The sequence below is a fragment of the Lepus europaeus genome, chromosome 9, assembly GCF_033115175.1.
Source record: "Lepus europaeus isolate LE1 chromosome 9, mLepTim1.pri, whole genome shotgun sequence".
NCBI classification, from domain to species: Eukaryota; Metazoa; Chordata; class Mammalia; order Lagomorpha; family Leporidae; genus Lepus; species Lepus europaeus.
Window position 1 is genome coordinate 32,528,439 of NC_084835.1, and position 24,090 is coordinate 32,552,528.

The following is a 24,090-nucleotide window of genomic DNA, read 5'->3' on the forward strand; positions in this document are numbered from 1 at the left end:
TGGCAGTGGGCGACCTTGCTCTCCCTGTAGGTCTTCTGTGTCACATCCACTAGATCTGGAAGAGTTTCCTCTGCAGTTTTTTTTCTGAGTCTCTTCCTGAGGGTACAGTAACTCCACTTTTGTTAAACTATCTTTTCCCGGACTGTTGGTGCGCGCCCTCACTCTTCCGCCATCTTGGCTCCGCCCTCTCAAGTCTTTTCAAAATAAGACCCTGGTAGCCCCTAAGCTGAGGTATGCCCATGGGCTTGATCCATGGCTACAAGTCCTGGGAAATCTTGTACACATGCTCTGGCCAGTCATTCACCAAAATCAAACCCCAGGGTGGAAGTTGTGACAAAGGAAGACTCCTTCCTCAATGGTCTCTGCTGATTTCAAAGGAGGCAGCACCCAAGAATGGAAAACAAAGGAACTTCTCCTTGAAACTAGGTAGGGATGAGTTGCCTGATCATAACTATCTTTTCCTTGATTCTTCCTTTCCAATTTCTGGGGATATGGGAGAAAACAATCTTCTCTGAAGATACTTGATAATAATTCCAAAAAAACAAACAAAAAAAATTAAAAAAACACACCTGTTTTCATTGTGCTTTCAGATATTCTGAGTCTAGCTCAGCTGGTGGATGAGCTGATCGATGCGTTCACCCCGACAGCCGTGTGAGCCCAACTCCTGGAGGAAGCTCACCCTCTTCTTTTAGCATGATGGGCCACTGATGGTTGGAAAGGGTGCAGGAACCCCAGGTATCATAGAAATACCTCCGCAGGAAGGCGATTTCATGAATGAGGTCTTCCAAGCAGATAACACTAAATCTCCCCAGGTGTTCCTCAATCTGTGTTGTCTGTCAAAGGGATGGTCTTATTGTTGACCCTTGCTTGTACACGTTTTAAGATGAGTTCCCCGACAGACTGCAGATTTGGAAATCCATAGGTCATGTAAGATTGCACTGTCCGCAACACTTTTAGGTTTGGGGGGATGACTTTCACAAAGATGCCACTGAACAGTTTCCTCAAGCGAGGTCTTGCAATGGTCCTCTCCACCAGTGAACTTACCCTGTTAATTCTTTAGAGATACACAACAAAGGCCAAGGAATGCTTCTTTGACATTTCCAAGGAATGAGGTTTCACTTCCAGTTGTCTGAGCTATACCACAGCACGTCACTGTCACCAGGAATAATGTACAAAGCATTTCAATTGCTTAGCCCTGCATTCTTTTCCTTTCCTCTCCTTCTTGGCCAAAAGTACCTGCTTTGCCTGTGTGGCTTTGAGGACTTGATAAGCTTTCCTCTTTTTCAGATTTCCTGGAACCAATGGAATCCTTTTTCTTTCTTCTTCCTCGATCATCTTTCTCCTGTGGCACCTCAAGAAACCTTTTCTTAGGGAAATAATTCATTATCTCAAGAAAATGATGCATTTTGAAGAAGAATGACACCTTATTTATAGGCCTTGTTGGATAATTTCCATCATTGGAGCTTGAAAATGCAGCCGTTTCCTGTAATGTGGGAAGGCTTCCCTGGAAGATGAGACTTGAACTAGTAGTCAGACATTCAGACATTATTGAAAGGTAGTCAGTTGGTAGACAAGAATATAACCCTGAAAACAGATCACCCAGTCACATCTCAGTTCCATTGCTCACCAATTCCTTGCTCTTTGCCAACCTCCATCTAATCTACCAAATAGTGATTATGATGCTACCTACACAGAGGAATGTTAAGGAAGGATTACATGAGGTAAGCTATGTATTAGGTTTACTGCTTGAAACACAGTAATAACTCACTAAACATTAGCTCTGATGATGATGAAGATGATGATTTGTCCAAAATACCTTCATCTGCTCAAATCATGTAGCTAGGCATTGTATTCATTTATTTGATTACTCAATCAACAAATATTTATTGAGCCCTAGCAAGTGATAAGCATTGAGTTATTAGAGAAATAACAATAAATAGGATCCTTGCAGTACTAAAGCTCACATTCAAGAGGTGAAGACAGCAAAAAGCACTCAAGTAAAAATAATTCTTGTGCTGAAAGTTAAAACAAGAGATGTGACAGAAAGAGTGTCTTGGGGGTTACTGGAAGTCGCTGGATTGTAGCCCCAAGTTCCTACTAGTAAAAGTATAAGTGAAAATTCATACTTCAATTAAAAAATTTCAAAATTCATGCTAACATAGTGTAGATATAAATTTCTGTATTATACTACAAATAAAACAGTTGTTTAATATTTAACTACATATTTATAGATTTAATTTTGTTAATAAATTTGGATGCTCTTCCCATCATATATTTAGCATGAAAGTATTGATAATTAAATAAAAAGATATATTTTAACTTTATACCAATTCTTTGGGTCTTTTGAAATACAGAAAAGTATAAAGAAGAGGAAACAAGAAATGTCCTATTATTGCTCTAATATAATTGCTCTAATATTGCTCTAATATCTAATAGTATCTCCATTATATAAATCATGAATAGTCAGAAAATTTAAATTCTCTAGTAGAAAAGAATATATGATATTAGAAGTATCTTGATAGTCTGTCTACACTAGTGCCTGTTCCTAAAGGTAGTTACTGAGTTTCTTGTTTTGCTTAAAATATTAAGCACATATCATACCTTGGTGACTATCTTTTTATTGACAACAGTGGGATCATACTGAAACAGCACTTTGTTTCTTTTTTTCACTGACACTGCTTTGACACATTCCCAGACCATCACTGAGGGAACAGGTCATTTTTATATACAGCTGCATAGTATCACATTGTCTGGCCACTGAATCAATTCCCTACTATATACAAGTAGTTTATCTCCAGGTTTTTGTTATTACAAGCAATACTGTCAAAAGCATCTAAAAGAAAAATGGAAACGCTGGCATGAAGCAATCCTACAAAAGTTAACATAATATCAAGCTGATTAAATGTATTTTTTATATTTAACATTAAATTTTGTATTATTAATGTTTTTTCAATATTTGGCAGAAATTTCACAGAAAAACTAAAACTCACTCTATAAATATTTGGTGACATCTTTGCTACAACGGATTTCACAGATACAGATCAATGCTCATACTAAATTCCTTTCACACTTAAAACAATTTTAAATGAAGGAATGTGATCAGCTATGATTCATTTTTATTGAAGACAGGCAAAGAGGATATGTAATTCAAATGTTAGCGATTACTAAATTCATTTTGAATTATTACCAGACATTGGAATTTTTTTTTTTTTTTTGACAGGCAGAGATACACAGTGAGAGAGAGACAGAGCAAGGTCTTCCTTCCATTGGTTCACCACCCAAATGGCTTCTACGGCCGGCGTGCTGCACCGATCCGAAGCCAGGAGCCAGGTGCTTCCTCCTGGTCTCCCATGTGGGTGCAGGGCTCAAGCACTTGGGCCATCCTCCACTGCTTTTCTGGGCCACAGCAGAGAGCTGGACTGGAAGAGGAGCAACTGGGACAGAACTGGTGCCCCAACTGGGACTAGAACCCGGAGTGCCGGCGCTGCAGGCGGAGGATTAGCCTAGTGAGCTGTGGTGCCGGCCAGACATTGGAATTTAAAATTGCATCATCTCCTTCACCAATAATCAATCCTAAGACAAGGCTAACCAAAGATCTGAGTTTAGAAAACAGGAAATTAAAGAATATCTTGTTGTATTCTGAAGTCCACATCTGTTTCCTTTGAGATTTCTTTACTTTACAATATATCTTGTTACTTGATTTGAATCTTTATTTCATAATGCGGAACCCAAAGAAGCAATTTAATTCATCAATGCCAGAGATAGATGATTATTTCACGGTTTTTGCTGTATGCATTAATTCATCCATTTCAATTGTGCTAGGAGCTGGTGCTGTCTCATCTTATTTAAAAAGAAATCAAAACCCAGTAAGACTGCTCCTGTGGAAAGTAGGGCCCTTTGGGAAATTGCCTCCTAATTTTTAAGTAAATTACTCGTTTTGATTTCTACTTAGTAGGCTACTGCTTCTTGTCATTAGTAGCTGCACGCTCATCTTCAAAAACCAGACTTCATTCTCTGGTTCAATTAAACTGGGGTCCCATTAATGAAAATAAGATCATCAGATTCCAGTCCTCTGCAGACTAGCAGTCATTAGCTAATGTGCACTGGGAATTGACAAAGTGAACAGTGAGCACACATGGCTTTTGGGCAACACTCCTTTTTCTGGGGAAACACAGGAGGCCATTCCTTTCATTAATCCCCCAGGAATCTTACCCAAGCATTTTTCTGCTTCCTTGTCTTTGTTCCAAGTATTTTGCCCCATCTTACACTTCTATAATGATCTTCTTTGTTTATTTATTATAAATACTTATATGAGTATATACTGAATACTTTCAAAATCTGCTTTCTTCTTAAATGACCTTTATTATAAACTTCATCTTGCCTCCCTCAAAATTGCTTCAGTGTTTCCATCATCAGAACCACACAGCCGTAAAAGGAGGTAAGTGACCTAGTGGTCTCAACATTACAATCACTAGGAGAGTTTTTACAAATGTCATCCCAGTCAATTAAATCAGCCTTAGAAGAGCACAGACATCAGATAAAAAAAATTCGTTTTTGCCTCAAGCATTCATAAAATGTCCCAGATGTTCCTCACATATAGTGAGTTAAAAACTGTATGGTGTCTTACTCAGGGAATTTCAAAAAGTTCAAGGAAAATTGAATTACAATATAAGTTTATTTTGTAGCAAAATAACTTTGAAATCCATGCAGTTTCTTTGTAATAAGACATTTTTTCATGAGCTTGTTGAAAACTCCTCAAAGGCATGGATTTAAAATTTTTTGTACCAAAGCAAACTTATTTTTTAATTTCTTTTCCAAAAAACTTCTTGAAGTTTCTACCCCTTGCGTAGAGATAGAAAACTGGTAGCTTTGACATGTTTTGTTTGGCCCATATAGGGTTTTCTAAAAATTTTAAGCCGTGTTTTAAAATTGGGAGATTTATAGTAAACAACATGGGGGCTGTCACTACAGCATAGCAGGTAAAAGAGAGCTGGCATCCAAAATGGGTGCTGGTTCGTGTCCCAGTTGCTCCACTTCCGATTCATTCTCTGCTATGGCCTGGAAGATGGCCCAAGTCCTTGGGTGCCTGCACCCATGTGGGAGAACCGGAGGAGGCTCCTGGCTCTGGATTGGTGCAGCTCCGGACGCTGCGGCTATCTGGGGAGTGAACCAGCATTCTGTAACTCTGCCTTTCAAATAAATAAATAAATCTTTCAAAAATATAAACAAAATGGATGATCTGGTATGAGTGGGCCCATGTTCTTAAAAGAAAACACCGGCTAAAAGTCAACCAACCACAGTTACCCCTGCTAGCCTAGGTGTGAGCTTACAGCTGGCTGCACTTGTCACCAATCCCTTAAAGGAGTTCAGTGTGAACTGTCATTTAATTGTATCAGTTATTGTATTATTGCTGTTAAAAAGTTACTGTTTTAGTAGTAGGAGAACCATTTCTCTGAAGCACCTCACTCCTTCCCCACTCCTCACTGCTGAATTTGAAAATGTTTCTGTATGACAGAACTGCATGTTCCCTCTCATATATACAAGTTTTTAAAAAGATTTTTATGTTTTGAAAGACTTGATTCGAACTTTGGATAGTGACTGCTACAGACTGGGAAGGGTGGGAAGAGAGGGCTAGAGGGAGGTTGGATAATAGGTTCTAGTTACATAGAACTAATAGAGTCCACCTTTCCACAGCAAAGCAGGATGACTCTAGTTCACAGTAATATAAACTATATGGCTCTGGACATGGGAAAGGGTGAAGAAATAGAAATGTTTGGGGCTGGTGTTGTGGTATAGCAGGTTAAGCATCCACATGTAGAGCCAGCATCCCATATAGGCGCCAGTTTGTGTCCTGGCTGATCTAGCTCACTGTTAATGGCCTGGGAAAGCAGTGGAAGATGGTTCAGGTACTTATGCACCTGCTACCCACATGGGACATCTGGATGAAGCTCCTAGATCCTGACTGCTACATAAATAAATACATCCTAAAAAAAAATAGAAATGTTATCTGGTTGGATCAGTTGTATCTTACAGGCTTGTGCTGCACTGTGCCCTAAAAGATGCTAATCAAAAATTAGAGACATAGATTATAAAAAAAGTTAAAAGATGTTTACGAGAAAGAAAAAAAAAGTTCTTATGTGTCAAATACTCAGGTAACCAGCCCGCTTTATTCATTCACATTATGTTCCTGGCCTCAGCAGTGATCTGCTTTTAGCTCCTGGTGTGATGGGTGTATGGCTAGGACTGGATAAGTGCTAAGGGTACAGAAGAGTGAAGGACAGTGTCCTCTTTTAAAGGATGCAGGCATATTTCACTTAAAGTTTGCTTGTCTGAGTACATACCTGTCTCTGCTGAACTCAGAGGATTACCTCCAAATTTCATTTCCGTTTGGCGGAGTTTGGTCATGTTCAGCAGCTGTGTGACATGGGGAACATCTCGTGTTAGCTGGCAGCTTCGGGGGATAATGTCAGTAGGTTAATCTGTCGGAAACGGGGCATCATATACAGCTGGAAATAAAGACAAGCATTCATTCTCCAAATGTAAACCAGTGCCGGCATCCCATGTGGGCACCGGTTCGAGTTCCAGCTGCTCTACCTTCGATCCAGCTCTCTGCTACAACCTGGGAAAGCAGTAGAAGATGGCCCAATTCCTTGGGCCCCTGCATCAGCATGGGAGACCTGGAGGAAGCTCCTGGTTCCTGGCTTTGGATCGGCGCAGCTCCGGCTGTTGTGGCCAAATGGGGAGTGAACCAGCGGATGGAAGACCTCGCTCTCTCTCTCTCTTTCTCTCTGCTTCTCCTTCACTCTCTGTGTAACTCCTTCAGATAAATGAATCTTACATTAAAAAAAAAAAACATAACAAATGGAGAAGATTGAGAGGGCTGTACACAGTAAGAGCACTCAGTGGAAATATTTTACATCTGTTTTTCAATAGTAGTAGTGTGATGTCAGAGAACTAGTTAAATATACTATTTAAGATTCTGAGAGGGGCCGGCGCCGTGTCGTACTAAGTTAATCCTCCACCTGTGGCACCGGCATCCCATATGGGTGCTGGGTTCTAGTCCTGGTTGCTCCTCTTCCAGTCCAGCTCTTTGCTGTGGCCTGGGAAAGCAGTGGAGGGTGGCCCAAGTCCTTGGGCCCCTGCACCCGCATGGGAGACCGGGAAGAGGCACCTGGCTCCTGGCTTCGGATTGGCGAGCTCTGGCCATTGCAGCCATTTGGGGAGTGAACCAACGGAAGGAAGACCTTTCTCTCTGTCTCTCTCTCTCTTTCTCACTGTCTGTAACTCTAACTGTTAAATAAATAAATAAAAATTTTAAAAAAAGATTTCTGGGAGTACATCTGCTCATTTATATGAGATCAATAAGTATAATGACCATATAGATTTATCTAAGCACTCACAGGCACTTAAAGGAGTAAATAATTTTTAACTTTCTATTTTTGAAATAAACTTAGACTTCTAAAAAGCTAAAAAAAATTACAAGGTTTCCCTTCATAATATTTTCTCAGTTTTTCCTAATGTTAACACATCTTATCTTTGAATACTTGCAAAGAAAAAAAGTTTATTATATTTAAAATAGTATTTTAAAATCAAATATATTTATTCAAATATTTTAATTTTCTTGTGAGTAAATTTTCTGTTCAAGTTCTTAAGCTTTTGTACTATTAGTGCACTTTTCTCTACTAATTTATATGAATGCTCTTATGGGAAATGTATTACATTTTGTCATTTGTATTAAGTGGGAGTATAGATTGGTAGTCCTATTCTAAAAGCAATTTTATTTTATGTATCAAAACCCTCAAAAATGCTATACCATTTTACTAATTTTATTTTATGAATCTAAGTAAAGAAAATTAGAAACTCAGAGATCTTTGTAAATAGTTATTTATCATTTCTAAAAAATAAACCCTTAAATTTCTAGCACTTGGGGAGTACTGAAGTTTTTCAAGGTACGGGACAGTGAAGAATCCTTATGAAAAGTCCAAAATATATGGGAAAGGCTCAAGACAACTTAAATGAAAATAATAGGTACAACAATCTTACCTGTAGAAAAACATATGTAAAATGAACAACTGACAAAAAGTTTGGAAGGAAATTTACCAAAATATAAAGCTATTTTGGGTGATTAGTTTGAGTATAGTTTTTCGACCCTCACAATCATATATATATATATATATAATATATATATACACACACATATATATAATTTATATACAAATATATATACATATATACATTTGATTTTTAAGAAAGTGATTTATTTATTAGGAGGTAGAGACACAAAGAGAGGGAGACAGAGAGAGAGAGGGAAGGAGTGAGGGAGGGAAGAATAAAGAGATATCTTTCACTGCTGATTGACTCCCCAAATGTCTTCAATAGTACAGGTTGAAGCCAGGAGCCAGGGACTCCATCTGGTTTTCCCAAGTGAGTTGCAGGGATCCAAGTACTTGGGACCATCACTACTACGTCCTGGTATATTAAGCAGGAAGCTAGATCAGAAGTGGAGTAGCCAGGACTTGAACTGGGCACTCTGATAGCAGATGCAAATATCCTAAGAGGGGAGCTTAATGTACTGAGCCCCAACACTTATGCATATATGTCTGATTTTCACAAAGTCTCCATTTTTAGAACTTAGAGGGAAAAAATTGTGTATGTATATGTAAATGTAAGTAGTAAGAAAAATCCAACCAATCCTCACTCAAAAAACATCCTTATGTAAGTATAAATTCTCACCACATTTACAAAAGCAAATGTTGGTAGAAAAGATTTTTGTGCACCTGAGCCAAGGTATTTTCTAATTATATGCTAATGTCCTAATCTGGAAAAAGAAAATGAATCACTTAACTAAAAAGTTCAGTACTTATTGGCAATATAATAATGGTACCTAAGTATCTCGATGCTCCAGACATTTAAAATGCACCATATTTATACATTTTAGTTTCTAAATGTTCTCTGTTCATCCATTCTTTGTCACTGACAGAAAATCAAATAAAATAATTGCATAAATGAACTTTAAACAAAGAAAGCATTTGGAAAAATAAGTAAACCAACTGAGATATCTATTTAGCACGGCATTTCTAACTCCTCTGAGGCTGAAAGAGATGTGACTTCCACATCAGTGCCAACATTGACAAATCACGATTTTATATTAAAAGATGGGAATTCTGAAGAACATGAATCTGAAATAAAATGCTATATTTCAAATCCTATATAAGAGAAATCATGTAACCTGTGGCTTGCAGGACTTGTGTGTGGGGTACAGTATATAAAATCCAAAGAGTTTGAAACGTATTCAGTACAAAACCTGAGTAGCTACTTAAATAGGAAAAGATGGTAAATCTCTGGTCCCCATAAATCCCAAACTTTTGATGGAAGACAAAACAATGCAGATTATTGAAAGCTCCATTCTGAATATTTTTTATTATTATTTTTTTTGACAGGCAGAGTTAGACAGTGAGATAGAGAGAGACAGAGAGAAAGGTCTTCCTTTTTCCATTGGTTAACCCCCCAAGTGGCCGCTACGGCCGGCGTGTTGCACCAATTGGAAGCCAGGAGCCAGGTGCTTCTTCCTGGTCTCCCTCCCATGCGGGTGCAGGGCCCAAGGACCAGGGCCATCCTTCACTGCACTCCCGGGCCACAGTAGAGAGCTGGACTGGAAGAGGAGCAACCGGGACAGAATCCGGTGCCCCAACCGGGACTAGAACCCGGGGTGCCTGCGCCGCAGGTGGAGGATTAGCCTAGTGAGCCACGGCCATTCTGAATCTTGCAGAACATGGTTCATATGCAAATCAGATTTTACATATTTCACATTAAAAGGCTCAAATCCCCTCCTTTTTATGTACATACTCTTCCTTTGCACCCCGAACTGGTTCACTACTTACTGGGTTATTCTTTTGGAGAAAATGTAGGCAATATAAAGCCCACAGTGTTTGTAGAAATTTTAACAAACAATTGCTGAATATTTTAAAATAAAGACTAACCATTAAGCCCATTTAACAACTACTGGTTCTCAAATTTTCTCTGAGTTTTCATGGCTGCATACTTGGGAAGGAGCTTTAGCCTTATTTTTGAGAAATGAGAACTATGAAGGAGCTTTATGACCTCTATTAGCCAACAGTGGGATGTTCTACGGATTAAAACAGAGGTTAACTCACCTCCTAACCGCAAACAATCCCCTTCTTCAATGTCTTCAAGGCATTTCATTTTAGTTTTTAGCATTTATAGCTTAATTTAAAAATAAGGATTAATTCTTAAATTAACATAGATCTTACAAAAAAGTAAATAGTGCTGAATTGTGAGTACATAAAGAGCATCGTCTGTCTTCATTCATGCATTCACCCAGTCTATCATTCAGCCTCTACTATGGGCTTATTTCTTGGGCCTGTACTACATACCAGGCATTTGTCTAATGGCTGGGAATGCAGGTGTGGGCCAAGAGTACCCCTGTCCTCGCTTTCTTGAAGCTTGTACAAGACAGAGAATATGAAACAAGTGCTCGGGAGGAACAATTCAAGGTGATGAAAGAACATAACAAACGTTTAAGGAAAGTTCCATTTGAGAAAGACACATTTAAGCTGCCTCGTAAATGCTAAGTAGGCAGTGGCCTCTTGAAATGAGGTGGTGGCCATCGTTCACATGAAGAAAACAGAACAACGGAAGGCTGTGAAGGCAGAAGGACTCCACTTCACCTTTGGAGCTGAAAAGGGAGAGTTCTACCAAAGTGTTGAGGGGGAAAACCCCAAGGATCTATTTTGTACAACACCTGCTTCTAAAGGGATGTTTGGAAACCACCCATGGACAAAGCCCTGTCATAATAGCTTGGGTTACATTACATTCAGTTCTCACATCTCCAATTTTTCTTCTTTGGCTGTTATTTGCTTAGTTACATCCTGAGAAGTACTCTAGGCACATTTTATTTGGATACCACAATTTTTTCCCCCAGGTAGCAAATAATAAATCAAGCCAGTAATCAGATCTAAAGGATTAGGGATTTGTTTCAGTCAAATTGTATCTTCTCGAAGGGCTTGTGTATGGAAACACACAGACTGCCTGATTAAGCGTCTGGATAATGACATAGTCAAACCTAAACCGCTTTCTCCAAAAAAACTAAAAGCCATAATGCTGGCTGGAATGGTTACTTCAGAATGGTGAAACAACACATGAAGGAGAAGGCTCTCAGAAGGCTGACAGGTTTGCTCCTGTAGCCACCAAACACAATTAGATGTTGGGAATTTGGGTATCTTTGCGTCTGGTATGAGTTAGTGTATTATTATAGTGTTTGAGTGTCTTTGTAATCCCATTTGCTTTGCTTTGGCCATTAAACCATCACAAAATGAACAATTCTGTAAGTGTTTAATATCTTTGAAAATGATCTTAACTAGCTTTAAAAATTAAATCATCATTTTAATACATATATAAAATACTTTATTCATTAAAAACCATCATCTTCATTTCATGGGGGACATGCCCTGTAAGCTTGTGACATTTATAGGTCTGCCTTACTTTATGACTCCACCTAATTCAGACATTTTGAACAAGGGACTAAACTCATGACATCCATCTTATTTATCTGGAAACAGCCAGTAGCACCTAGCACAGTGCCTTATTTATATCAAACTTCACCTCCCTAAAAGACCAGTTGAAAGCCAAGTACAAAATACAAAGTCTCTGCCAAAATGGTGCAATAAAGTCTGCTTATTCAAACATTTGCTTTATAACTATCAGGTTTTCTCTGAATCCAGCATGGATTCAAATCCTTGCCCTTAGGAGTTTATCATATAATCCAAAAAATCTTAAGAAGCAATATATTACTGTAGTTAAGAGCACAGGCTCTGGAGCAAGGCATCCTGGGTTCATATCCTGCTCCACTACACACTTATTAGTTATGTGACCCCTTAAATAATCACATTACCTTGCTGTATCCTGTTCTCATCTACAAAGATGGATATAAAAATTATATTCTATATTGGGCTACTGTGATGATTAAATAAGGTTTAAATAATGATTAATGTATATGGGCAGTTGACAATACTGCCTGGTACAAACAAAGTATTTCATAACTGCTTTCTATTAATAACATAAACACAAAGTCGATAGAAAAATGAAATTAAGACACAAATTTAATTTGCCAGAGAAAATTACTGAAATCTATACATACTTTTCTTCACAGTACATATTTTCCATGAACTTTTTGAAGACCTCTTGAACTTTGCAGATTATTTAATCATAATGATGACAAAAATACTACTTTTTAAAATGTGTTTTTCAGTCAGAAAAAGTTTTGATGTCTGAAGGGGCAAATAAACTTAGGCTATACCAAAAACTTGGCTTTCCTGAACGAACTATGTCCTTATAGCTTTTAAAAAACAATTTGAAGAGAAATTCAAATCAATATAAAATCAACCATTTCAAAGTGAACTACTCAGTGGCACTCAGTACACTCACAATGGTGCATTACAATCATTACTATCTGCTTTCAAAACACTTCCATCACTCCTTTGTAAACCCCTTACCCATTAAGAAGTTTCTACCCATTCTCTTAAGTCCTCAGTGCCAGGAACACACGAATCTGTGCTCTGTCCCTATAGGTTTGTCTATTCTGGTTATTTCACACAAATGGAATCATACATTATGTGACTTTTGAGTCTGGTTTCTCTCACTGAGCATTGCGTTTTGGAGGTTCACAAACATTTATCATGTATTAGTATTTTATTTCCTTTTATGAGTAGGTATTATTCTATTGTAGTATATATGATATGATTTTGTTTGTCCCTTCAACTACTGATGACGTTTGGGCTGTTTCCATATTTTGGTTATTGTGATAGTGCTATTATGAACATGTGAGTACATGTATTTATTCGAGTACCTCTTTTCCATTCTTTTGGGTATATATACAGGAGTGGAATTGCAGCATCATAAGATAATTCTATGCTTAAATATTTGATGAACTGCCATAACTTTTTTTCATAGTGGGTGAAACATTTTGTTTTCCTACCAGTAAAATCTAGGTTCCAATTTCTTCACATTCTTGCCAATATTGTTATTTACATTAAAAAATACAGTCATCCTATGGGTGTGAAGTGGCACCTCACTGTGGCTTTAATTAGCACTTTTCTATTAAATGATGATGTTGAGTATCTTTTGATGTATCTGCCTGCATTTATATAGTTTCTTTGGACAAATGCCTATTCAGTACTTTGATTTTTTAAAATTTAGTAGATTGTCTTTTTTTTTTTTTTTTTTTTGGACAGGCAGAGATACACAGTGAGAGAGAGAGAGAGACAAAGAGAAAGGTCTTCCTTCCATTGGTTCACCCCCCCAAATGGCCGCTGCAGCCGGCGTGCTGCGCTGATCCGAAGCCAGGAGCCAGGTGCTTCTTCCTGGTCTCCCATGTGGGTGCAGGGTCCAAGCACTTGGGCCATCCTCTACTGCTTTCCCGGGCCACAGCAGAGAGCTGAACTGGAAGAAGAGCAACTGGGACAGAATCTGGTGCCCCAACCGGGGACTATAACCCGAAGTGCTGGCACAGCAGCTGGAGGATTAGCCTAGTGAGCCACGGCGCTGGCCCACCAATATTGTCTTTCAGTTCATAAATATGGACTTTTCATTTATTTAGGTTTTCTTTATCTTTTTTTTTAATTTTATTTTGAAGTATTTGAAAAGCAGAGTTACAGAGAGAGGAGGAGAGAAAGAGAAAGAGAAAGAAAGGGAAAGAGAAAGAGGAAGAGGAAGAGGAAGAGAGAGAGAGAGAGATCCATCTCCCATTTGCTGGTTCACTTCCCAAATGGCTGCAATGGCCAGGGCTGGGCCAAGTCGAAGTTGAGAGCCAGGAGCTTCTTCCAGGTCTCCCACATGGGTGTAGGGGCCCAAGGACTCAAGCACTTCAGTCACCTTCCGCTGCTTTTCCCAGGCCATCAGCAGGGAGCTAGGTCAAAAATGGAGCAGCCAGGACTCGAAAAGGCGCACGTATGCAATGTGGGTGTCACAGAGGTTTCACCTGCTAAGCCACAACGTTGGTCCCTACTTAGGTCTTTCATCAATTTTTTTTTAACATAACTGAGATTTTATGGGCTGTGTTGAAGATTGCAATATAGACATTTCAATTTGTACCTAATTCTTAATATATGTGTTGGAAATGAAAAAAAAAAAGCCACTTACCACGATTCTTTTTAAAATGGTTATTCCAACAACTTTTTAGCTTCAAATTTGGATGCAAATTTTCTTAAGAGGATATCAAGAACCAACCCCTTCAGATGTTGATAAGTTGTCACATAAGTCCCATCAACTCACAATTTAATATCATATATACTATATAAATTTTTAATCTTTTACAGCACATTAAAAATTGGTATATATGAAATATATGAAATTTTCCCACCTTACATAAATTTTAAAAATTATTGGAAAAAACCGGCCTCCATGACCAAATACATTGCAGAGTACACAAATCTGACAGAGCAACAACTAAGCAGTGGTCTTCTTTTGGAAATCATTCTACTAAAAACATGGGACTAGAAGTGATTTAAAATGTTCAAGGGATATTAAATGCATGGCTATGATTCCAAATTATCATTTAATATGTTTTGCATTGTAGAATATAAAAACCACTCCTTTCCCACCTATAGGAATGGTAAACTGACGTAAGACATTCAAAATCTTGCATAATTTAATATCCCACTATTTTCTGACTATACCAAAAAGTTACCAGCAGATGATTTCACCTCTTAAAAAGATAATTTATACTTAAAACATTTCCTTCCTAAAAGTGGTTCTAGAGATACTAAAAAACTTGCATTTATAGAATAGTGGATCAAAATATTTCTCTGGATTATCCAAGAAGGGAGATAGTGACCACTGCTGAGAAACTGTGAAGGGCAGGAATGAGACTTGACTTCGTTCTCTTCCGCTTCATCAGCGACTGGACGTTCCTCATTTTAGTTCATCCATTTTCTTCAGCTAAATCTGTAAGCTTCCAGGTTAGTCACCTTGGCCTGTTTTCCCTTTGCTCTCCTTTTCCCTTTTGTTTTCATTCTTTTGGCTGGGATTTATCCTTTCCTACTGCTTTTATGGTCTTCCTTTTCCATTTCTGCAGGGGCAAGTCTAGCTGACAACCTCTCCAATATTCCCTTGGGCTCTTTCTTTACTGCTCCATGAGCTCAGCTGCCCTTCCTGTGGGGCATCTTAGCAGCGGGGGAGGGTGGGGGCATGTGCCACGTGCCTGTGGGCTGCAGTGCACCATGATCCTATGTCAAGCTGGGCTGCATGGCACTGCTGCTCCTCATGTCACCAGAGCTGCTAGGACCTCCTAGGACCCATGGTGGGGTGGTGGGTTCTGATTATTCTGTAGTTTTCAGTGTTTAAGTATTTTACCTCATTGGTTAAATTTATTCCTCAGTTTAATTATTTTTGATGCTACCACAGATAGATTTGTTCTTGGAGTGTTTGATAGATGAGGTTCTAGTATAAATAATATTTTATAATACTTAGAGGAGCTGGCACTGTGGTGCAGCCGTTAAAGCCACTGCCTGCAGTACCGGAATCCCATATGGGCGTAGGTTTGAGTCCTGGCTGCTCCAATTCTGATCTAGCTCTCTCCTATGGCCTGGGAAAGCGGTGGAAGATGGCCCAAGTCCTTAGGCTATGGCTTGAGAAAGCAATGGAATATAGCCCAAGTCTTTGGGCCCCTGCATCCACATGGGAGACCTGGAAGAAGCTCCTGGCTCCTGGCTTTGGATTGGCACAGCTCCAGCTATTGTGGCCATTTGGGGAGTGAACCAGTGGATAGAAGATCTCTCTCTCTCTCTCTCTCTCTCTCTCTCTCTCTCTCTGCCTCTCTGTAACACTGCCTTTCAAATAAAATAAAATAAAAACTTTAAAAATAATACTTAGAAAACAGCAGATACTTTCTTCCACATTATGAGTCTTGCTATATAGATAGTCACACCTCAATTTTGTGGGATCTACCAGTGGTTCCTGGGCACTTCTGCTATGTTGAAGCCACATCCCCTTTCTATTTCTGAGGTAGTTTACTAGGCATTCTGAGTTCAACTACACCAGGGGAAGGAAGGAGAATGCAACCTTAAACAGATGACATTTGGGTACAATGTACACTCACCTGGTTTGAACAGTGTGGGGGGGTATTCAGCAGAATAATAATAAATATTAACAATACTTCTAATAAGTATTAAAAACACCAAACCATTGTGGTTACTGATGAAGGCAAACTGTACTGTTAAGAAAAAAAACCATCAGAAGCTTGGCCTCAGGCTCCACCTCCTGTGATTTCAGCACCGTCTGCCTCATTCTGTGGGCCTGTTTTCCTTATCTACATCGCTGAGACAGTGCATTAGAGGACCTCTATGGTCCTTCCCTGCTCGGAGAGTATGTTAAGGCAATACGTGGATACTGCTAGTTTTTCCTGTGGCCTCTGGATAATTCCTGCCATACTACTTGACATTCTAAAAGGGTTTGAGGAGATGGAGATAGTGAATGAATGAGTAATTAAAAAAAACAAAACAGCCTTTATCTGTTCCACAGTTTGCAAATATTTTTTCCCATTCTGTCGCTTGTCTCTTCACTTTCCTGACTGCTTCTTTTGCAGTACAGAAACTTCTCAATTTGATGCAATCCCAATAGTTAATTTTGGCTTTGACTGCCTGTGCTCCCGGGGTCTTTTCCAAGAAGTCTTTGCCGGTGCCAATATCTTGCAGGGTTTATCCAGTGTTCTCTAATAATTTGATGGTGTCGGGTTGTAGATTTAGATCTTTAATCCATGTTGAGTGGACTTTTGTGTAAGGTGTAAGGTAAGGGTCATGCTTCATGCTTCTGCATGTGGAAATCCAGTTTTCCCAGCACCATTTATTGAATAGACTGTCCTTACTCCAGGGATTTGTTTTAGATCATTGATCAAATATAAGTTGGCTGTACATGTTTGGATTGATTTCTGGTGTTTCTATTCTGTTCCATTGGTCTATCGATCTGTTTCTGTACAATTTGGGACATGCTTAATTGGGCATGTGACAAACTGTACATCTCCTCCCTCTCTTATTCCCACTCTTATATTTAACAGGGATCACTTTTCAGTTAAATTTAAACACCTAAGAATAATTGTGTGTTAATTAAAGAGTTCAACCAATAGTATTAAGTAGAACAAAAAAAAAATACTAAAAGGGATAAAGTATTAAGGTGTTCCTTGATAGGACAAGGGCTGATCAAGTCATTGTTTCTCATAGTGTTCATTTCACTTCAATAGGAGCTGTAAAATTTAAATGCCTCACCAAATGGCTTTTAAATAAATGGCTTTATCAAAATATTTACTGAAGTAAAGCAAGAAAAAATATTCTTATTTTATAGAAGCAATCTCTCTTCTTAGTTCTGAGAAAACACAGATATTCCTTACCACATCCATTTCCTTCCTCTTATTAGTTTTGACAGCTGTCTATAATGCGCCTGATACACTTCAGTTCAGAAGATCTCTGGGTCAGTTTCTCCAGAAAAAAAATCCCTTGCTGCTTGGTTATATGGAGTTAAAGAGGGAATCTGGGTCCTACAGCAACCTGTACACAATTTTAATCCATCTGTTTTTCAGCTAAACCCTTTTCCCTGTGGCTTGCTAATACCCAATACTGCCAATTCTTGAGTTTCTCTCAAACTCATCAACAAACCTCTCTGAAAGTCCAAAGGTTTCAGCCATTTATGTCACTCCTTCTATTTACGAAATTTATGAACAATCTTTGTTGTTGTCTCCTCTCCTAGAGTCCTGATGCTAGTAGCTTTATACCTTTTTAATTCTTATATCACAGTTTTAGTGCGTTTAAGAATGGATTAGAGATTAAAACGTGCATTGAATTTGCCATGTTTGATCCATTTTTTCCTTCATATTCTAAAACATTAATCCAATTATGATTCACCTCCTGTGATCCAATGTGGAGTACATGGATACTTCTGCAAATGTTGAGGCTTTTTATTAGCTGGCTTCTATTCTTTGAAAATGAAACCCTTTACTTTGTCATATAGCCTTATGTGGGACATAAGGTGAACAGCTGCCCTTGTTGCCCTGTGGTCTCTTTGGGGAGCTGTTAACACACTGCTGTCTTTCATTGTCATAGGAAATTTATAGGCACAGTGTCCTGAATCACAGAACAAGCCATATAAGGATTTTTCAGACACTCATCGAGATGGAGTACAAGTCTAAGTACTACACAGAAACTTTTAAGGAAGCACTTTTGACATCTACATACAGTACTGCTTCCTAGGCTGCCAAAATTGATTTTTAAAAAAATAATTCCAGATGAAAATCAAAAGGAAGCTTCAATATTCCTTTAGTACTTTTGGTTGTTCATAATCCTCTTAGCAGATGGTATGCCTTATGAATTCTAGATGTCTCAGTTACCTGCAGAGTATATTTATTAATCAAACTATGAATAATTAATGTATATATTTGTAGTGTCTCCAAAAACAATATAAGGAAGACTGCAAGTATCACTCATTTTAACATGATCATCAGATAGTTATGATGATTTCAATCTCAAATTACTTTGTAAAGTACACACAGAATTGTAAGACAGTTTAGTGGACAACTGTAGAACTTTTTGGATGCTCAACGTCATTTACACATCCTTCCTAATTTTGTAACTTTTCCATATATAAGCTCTGCCTCCCAAGTCAGGAATCAGACATCTGCTTTGCTGGACTCCCTTGTTACTTTGGAGCCCAGACTCCACAAATAAGAAACAGCCATACGAGACTTTAATCAGAAGAGCAAAATGCAAAGAAAAAGAAAGTTACTTCCGGTGAGGGTGGCTAGGAGGAAGACATCTTGATTTCAGGGCCTGCTATAATAAAAATGCTGGAATCCTGAGCTTAGCATTGTGGTGTGTTGTCTAGAGTTTCTGTGCAGCTGTAGTAGCTTTAGGGGGACATCCCTGGAGCGGTCTTGTGGTAGGCGAAGTTGGATTTATTCTTGGCTACAGGCTCTAAATCTGACTTTCTAGATATCCTTGATTACCTCTAAATCGGCTAATTTCCTTAAAATAAATTCTTTTACTGTTTCAGTCATCTAAAGAGGATTTTATTATTTATAACTAACTCAAAAAGCAAAAGTTATTGCAATGAAAAAGGAAAACAACTGCCAGAAAAAAACAATACATTTTTGTGACATTCAGCTATATTAAAAATAAACATCTGATCCACAATAATGAAATCAACATGATTGAGGAGGAATTTATTTTAGCAGACATAAAATCAAACTGCTATCATGCATCCATACTATCCCAAAGGCATGGTTAATTTCAAAAGTAAGTCAGAGAATTTAAAAATCTTGATAGCCACTTAAACATACCATCTTTATCAGCTGTGTCTTGAGGCTTGGATTTTAAAGTGAAGATCTTCCGCAGCTTACAGTTGGCTGAGACAATAATTCCATCCAATGACTGGAAGACTGCTCCCTTGAATATTTCACTGGTGAATGCTACCAAGTCAATGCACAGATTGCACCACTAAAACAGAAGCAAAGAAGAGTCAGTACTTTCCATCATCACATAAATGAACAATTCCTCTATATGTAAAAATTCCAGGGAGTTCAGGAACTTATCTAGATCAACCAGCCCCAAATCCATTTTCTCTTTTAGACAAAGCTCTCAGTTCTGGCTTAAATTTTCTTAAACTTTCCTGATTGTCCCAAAAAATCACCATAATCTAACATTCATCTAACTTTCCAATGGTCATCTGACCACTGAGCTCCCATCATGAGACAAGGCTGTGGAAACTTAGGGAAATAATTCCCTAGCTGTAGGCAGCAGGCTACTGGAAGCTAACTGCAGGTACATTAGAGCACTTAAATCTTGAAAATCAGGGATAAGTAGCCAACTGTTCATTCAAGAGGACCAATTTCATCACAATTAGTCACTTATATTTGTTTAAAAAAAGGCATGGAAGGAAGCAGAAGCTGAGTTTAAATTGTGACCAGTGCTATCGACTTATAATCAATTAACTTACTGTACAGAAATAGATTCCTCTAAAATTTATAATTATGCTTGGTATTTTCCAGTTTTTAAAGTACTCTTGCAAGGACTAATTTCTACCCATTAAACAATTAGATCCTTCAATACTTCAGCAAATGAATTCTCTGAATGGTCTCACTGAATTAATAAAGACAAGGAAGAAAATTATTTCATGAGAAACTGAGACATATTTGAGTCTGTAGGACAAAAGTAGTATAAAAGAAGGTTTGAAGTCAAAAGAAAATTAAAATTGTATATACTCCCTTAAAAATTTCAAGCTCTTTTATTGTTAGTTTAGAAAAACAGTTTGCATAAGGTCCACTATGAATTTTTTTGGTAAGATTTATTTATTTATTCAAAAGTCAGAGTTAGAGAGGAGAGGCAGAGAGAGAGAGAGAGGTCTTCTAGCCCATGGTTCACTCCCCAGATGGCCGCAATGTCCAGAGCTATGCTGATCTGAAGCCAGGAACTAGGAGCTTCTTCTGGGTCTTTTCTGGGTCTGCATGGGTGCAGGGGCCCAAGGACTTGGGCCATCTTTTACTGCTTTCCCAGGCTATAGCAGAGAGCTAGTTTGGAAGTGGAGCAGCTGGGTCTTGAACCAGCACCTATATGGATGCTGGCACTTCAGGCCAGGGCAGGTACCCGCTGCACTACAGCATCAGCTTCAGTATGAAGTTTTTTTTGTTTTTTTTGTTTTTGACAGGCAGAGTTAGACAGTGAGAGAGAGAGAGACAGAGAGAAAGGTCTTCCTTCCGTTGGTTCACCCCCACAAAAGGCCGCTGTGGCCAGTGTACCATGCTGATTCGAAGGCAGGAGCCAGGTGCTTCTTCCTGGTCTCCCATGCGGGTGCAGGGCCCAAGGACTTGGACCATCCTCTACTACCTTCCCAGGCCACAGCAGAGAGCTGGACTGGAAGAGGAGCAAACGAGAAAGAATCCAGCACCTCAACTAGGACTAGAACCTGGGGTGCTGGCGCTGCAGGTGGAGGATTAGCCTAGTGAGTCGTGGCGCCGGCCGCCAGTATGAAGTTTTTTAAAAGGAAGACCTTTTCTATGTGGAAATACTGATTTTAATCTAGAGGTGAACTTGAGATTACTTATACAATATGAAAGTAAAAGAAATTACAGTAAATTGTTGTTGAATACATGTATTAAGATTATTTTCTTTGTAGAATTTTATTTCTAGACCTTGGGATGCTCTAGTTTACTGAGGTGCAAGGCGCCTGGAGTAAGCAAAGGAAGAAGTTAGGACTGGGTGTAATGAGATTGGGTTGACCAATAAGATGGTGAGCACTGGGAGGGGGCCAAAGTATTGTGGGATTGGGCCAATGACGCCATGTTCTGAAAGCTTAAGAGAATCAGGAAGAGGATCCTGGATTCCAGAGGTAATGCATCATTGTGGTTATTGAAAAAAGAATATGCAGGGGGCCAGCACTGAGTCATACCATGATAAGCTGCTGCTTGCAGTGCCAGCCTCCCATATAGACACTGGTTCAAGTCCCAGCTGCTCTACTTCTGATCCAGTTCCCTGCTAATGTGCCTGGGGAAGCAGTGGAGAATGGCTCAAGTGCTTGGATTCCTGCACCCATGTGGGAGACCTGGAGGAAGCTCCTGGCTCCTGGTTTCAGCTTGATCCAGCCCTTGCATTTGCAGCCATTTGGGGAGTAAACCAGGGGATGGAAGGCCTCTCACTCTCTCTCTGTAACTCTGCCTTTCACATAAATCTTCAAATCCCCCCCCCCCCAAAAAAAAAAAAGAAAGAAAGAATAAGCAGAGCAGAGTATCGGTACATTTTGATGCGGCAACATTCTGGGGATGGTAGTAGTGGGGAAGAGGAGATGATGCAGAACAGCGAATAGATGAAGCACAAACGTGATAGTTCAGTCCCCACCCACCACCTAAGCTAACAGCGACGAAGGCCCGTTAGAAGGTGTTGCAGAAAGTGGAATGTAAGAGACAAATCCACTAGATAGGATGAAGAGTGAAACATCATGCCTTGGTGAAATCTAGGCTATAAGCAATGGAGATGCTGGCATTTCCTGTTCTCCAATAGTATTGATTAACATTATTCAATTAGCATTATTATTGTTGCATAAATATAGTTCCTATCCTAAAAGATTTAATATGCCCATTCACCCCATCAGTAATCTTATTTACTCATTCTTCCTCATACAAGCTAAGCATTTACCAAGTATTAGACACTGAGTTTGGCTCTGTGGATACAGATGAAAATAACATAGTGCACTCTCCAAGTGAAGGAATGGAGGCAGACACGTAGCAACTACTACAGTAACTACAGCAGGGAATTTACAGGAGGGGTGAGGAGGAGAAAGGGTGGGAAAGCTTTATAAAAAACTGAATTTTTTATCATATTATTGTATGCAAATAGAAGCAAAATAATGCCAAAAATTTTATACTAAACACAGAATGGTCCTTTGTCGTCGCATCTCTTTTTAAAAAAATATTTATTTTTTTGAAAGGCAGAGTTACAGAGAGGCAGAGGTAGGTAGGTAGTGAGTTAGAGAGAGAGAGAGAGAGAGAGAGAGAGAGAGGTCTTCCATCTGTTAGCTCACTCCCCAGACGATTGAAATGGCCAGCTGGCACTGCAGGGGGTGGCTTCACCTCATCTAACCATCCTGTCAACTCATTTCACTGTTTCTTCTTTGTATTTTTAAATAATATCCCTTGATTCATCCATTTTAGATACTACCTATAGACTTTCTTGTATGGTAGATAAGATTTTTTGCTGACTTACACACCCTAATTCTTCTACTTCATCCTCCCTGGATAATTAGCGCTCATCTGCTCTCTCTTTCCTTTAAAATTCACAATCTGTGTTTGCCTTCTTGTGACTATATAAATATTGTACACAAATGAGCCAAGCTGTGCTCTACGAATGCCTTTTCCTTACACAATTTAAAAAGTTTTTGAGTTAATAATGGTGTTTTCAAATGACCTGTTTTATTATCTTTGATGCTAAGTCTTCCTATATCTAGGAAAGGCTTGCAGGTGTTACTTGAATATGGTTTGGAACAACAAATAAGTTTTTCAGGCCCAGGGAGGTGTGAATAGGCTGGCCATCTCACCTCAGGCCCTGCCCCTTTATTCTCTGCTTGGATGAACTCTACAGCTGGCACCTTCTTCAAAAACTCCACTCCCAAGTAACCAAGCCTTTACCTATGACACACTTTTCTTACCATGTTGCTTTTATTCTTTCTGTCTGGACTCAGGCATCATGGAAAGTATTCAACATAGTTCAACAAACATTCATGTGCATGCATGTGATTGGATGAATATATGAAGACAAACATATACATATATATCTACACACATACATTCAATCTTTTATTTTATACCATTCAACAAATAAATGTCTGTGAACTAACAGGCTTATTTAATGAATCCATTTCCTGGGAGTTCAAATGGGGCTGTTTCCTGAAAAAGATGGGAACCACATTCACAAACTGTATTTGGCTAAAGGAAATGAAAATTATTTTCTGGCTTAGCTGATATTTATAAAGGTCCCAATTTTATAAGCTTCAGTAAATAACTCATTATTCATCTAAATGTTATGATATATTTTCTGAAGTTTTGGAAAAGAGTATGAACTCTCTACTACTGACAGATGGATTATCTGAATTATATTTGATCTTTACAAAATTTTATTTTCATTATTCCTGATAATATCATCCACCACTCTTAACATCTTCATTTTTTCTTTTTTTTTTTTTTTTTTGACAGGCAGAGTAGATAGTGAGAGAGCGAGACAGAGAGAAAGGTCTTCCTTTGCCGTTGGTTCACCCTCCAATGGCCGCTGCGGCCGGCGCATCACGCTGATCCGAAGCCAGGAGCCAGGTGCTTCTCCTGGTCTCGCATGCGGGTGCAGGGCCCAAGGACTTGGGCCATCCTCCACTGCCTTCCCGGGCCATAGCAGAGAGCTGGCCTGGAAGAGGGGCAACCGGGATAGAATCCGGCGCCCCAACCGGGACTAGAACCCGGTGTGCCGGCGCCGCAAGGCGGAGGATTAGCCTGTTAAGCCACGGCGCCGGCCAACATCTTCATTTTTTCTTTTGACATTTTTCTTGATCTCT

At 39.0% G+C, this 24,090-nt stretch overlaps 1 protein-coding gene and 1 pseudogene across 2 annotated transcripts in view; both read right to left on the bottom strand.

The window, feature by feature from the left end:
- Positions 1–24,090, bottom strand: part of CFAP20DC (CFAP20 domain containing) — a 268,464-nt gene that overhangs the window by 123,939 nt on the left and 120,435 nt on the right. Inside the window, exon 6 of one of the 2 annotated variants that reach the window (XM_062200180.1) lies at positions 19,340–19,496. In XM_062200180.1, the coding sequence (XP_062056164.1) occupies positions 19,340–19,496 (157 nt within the window). Of the gene's footprint in view, positions 1–6,341; positions 6,501–19,339; positions 19,497–24,090 lie in introns of those variants that run through there. The other variant, XM_062200181.1, reaches the window with a different exon arrangement.
- Positions 602–1,335, bottom strand: LOC133766505 (large ribosomal subunit protein uL30-like; annotated as a pseudogene).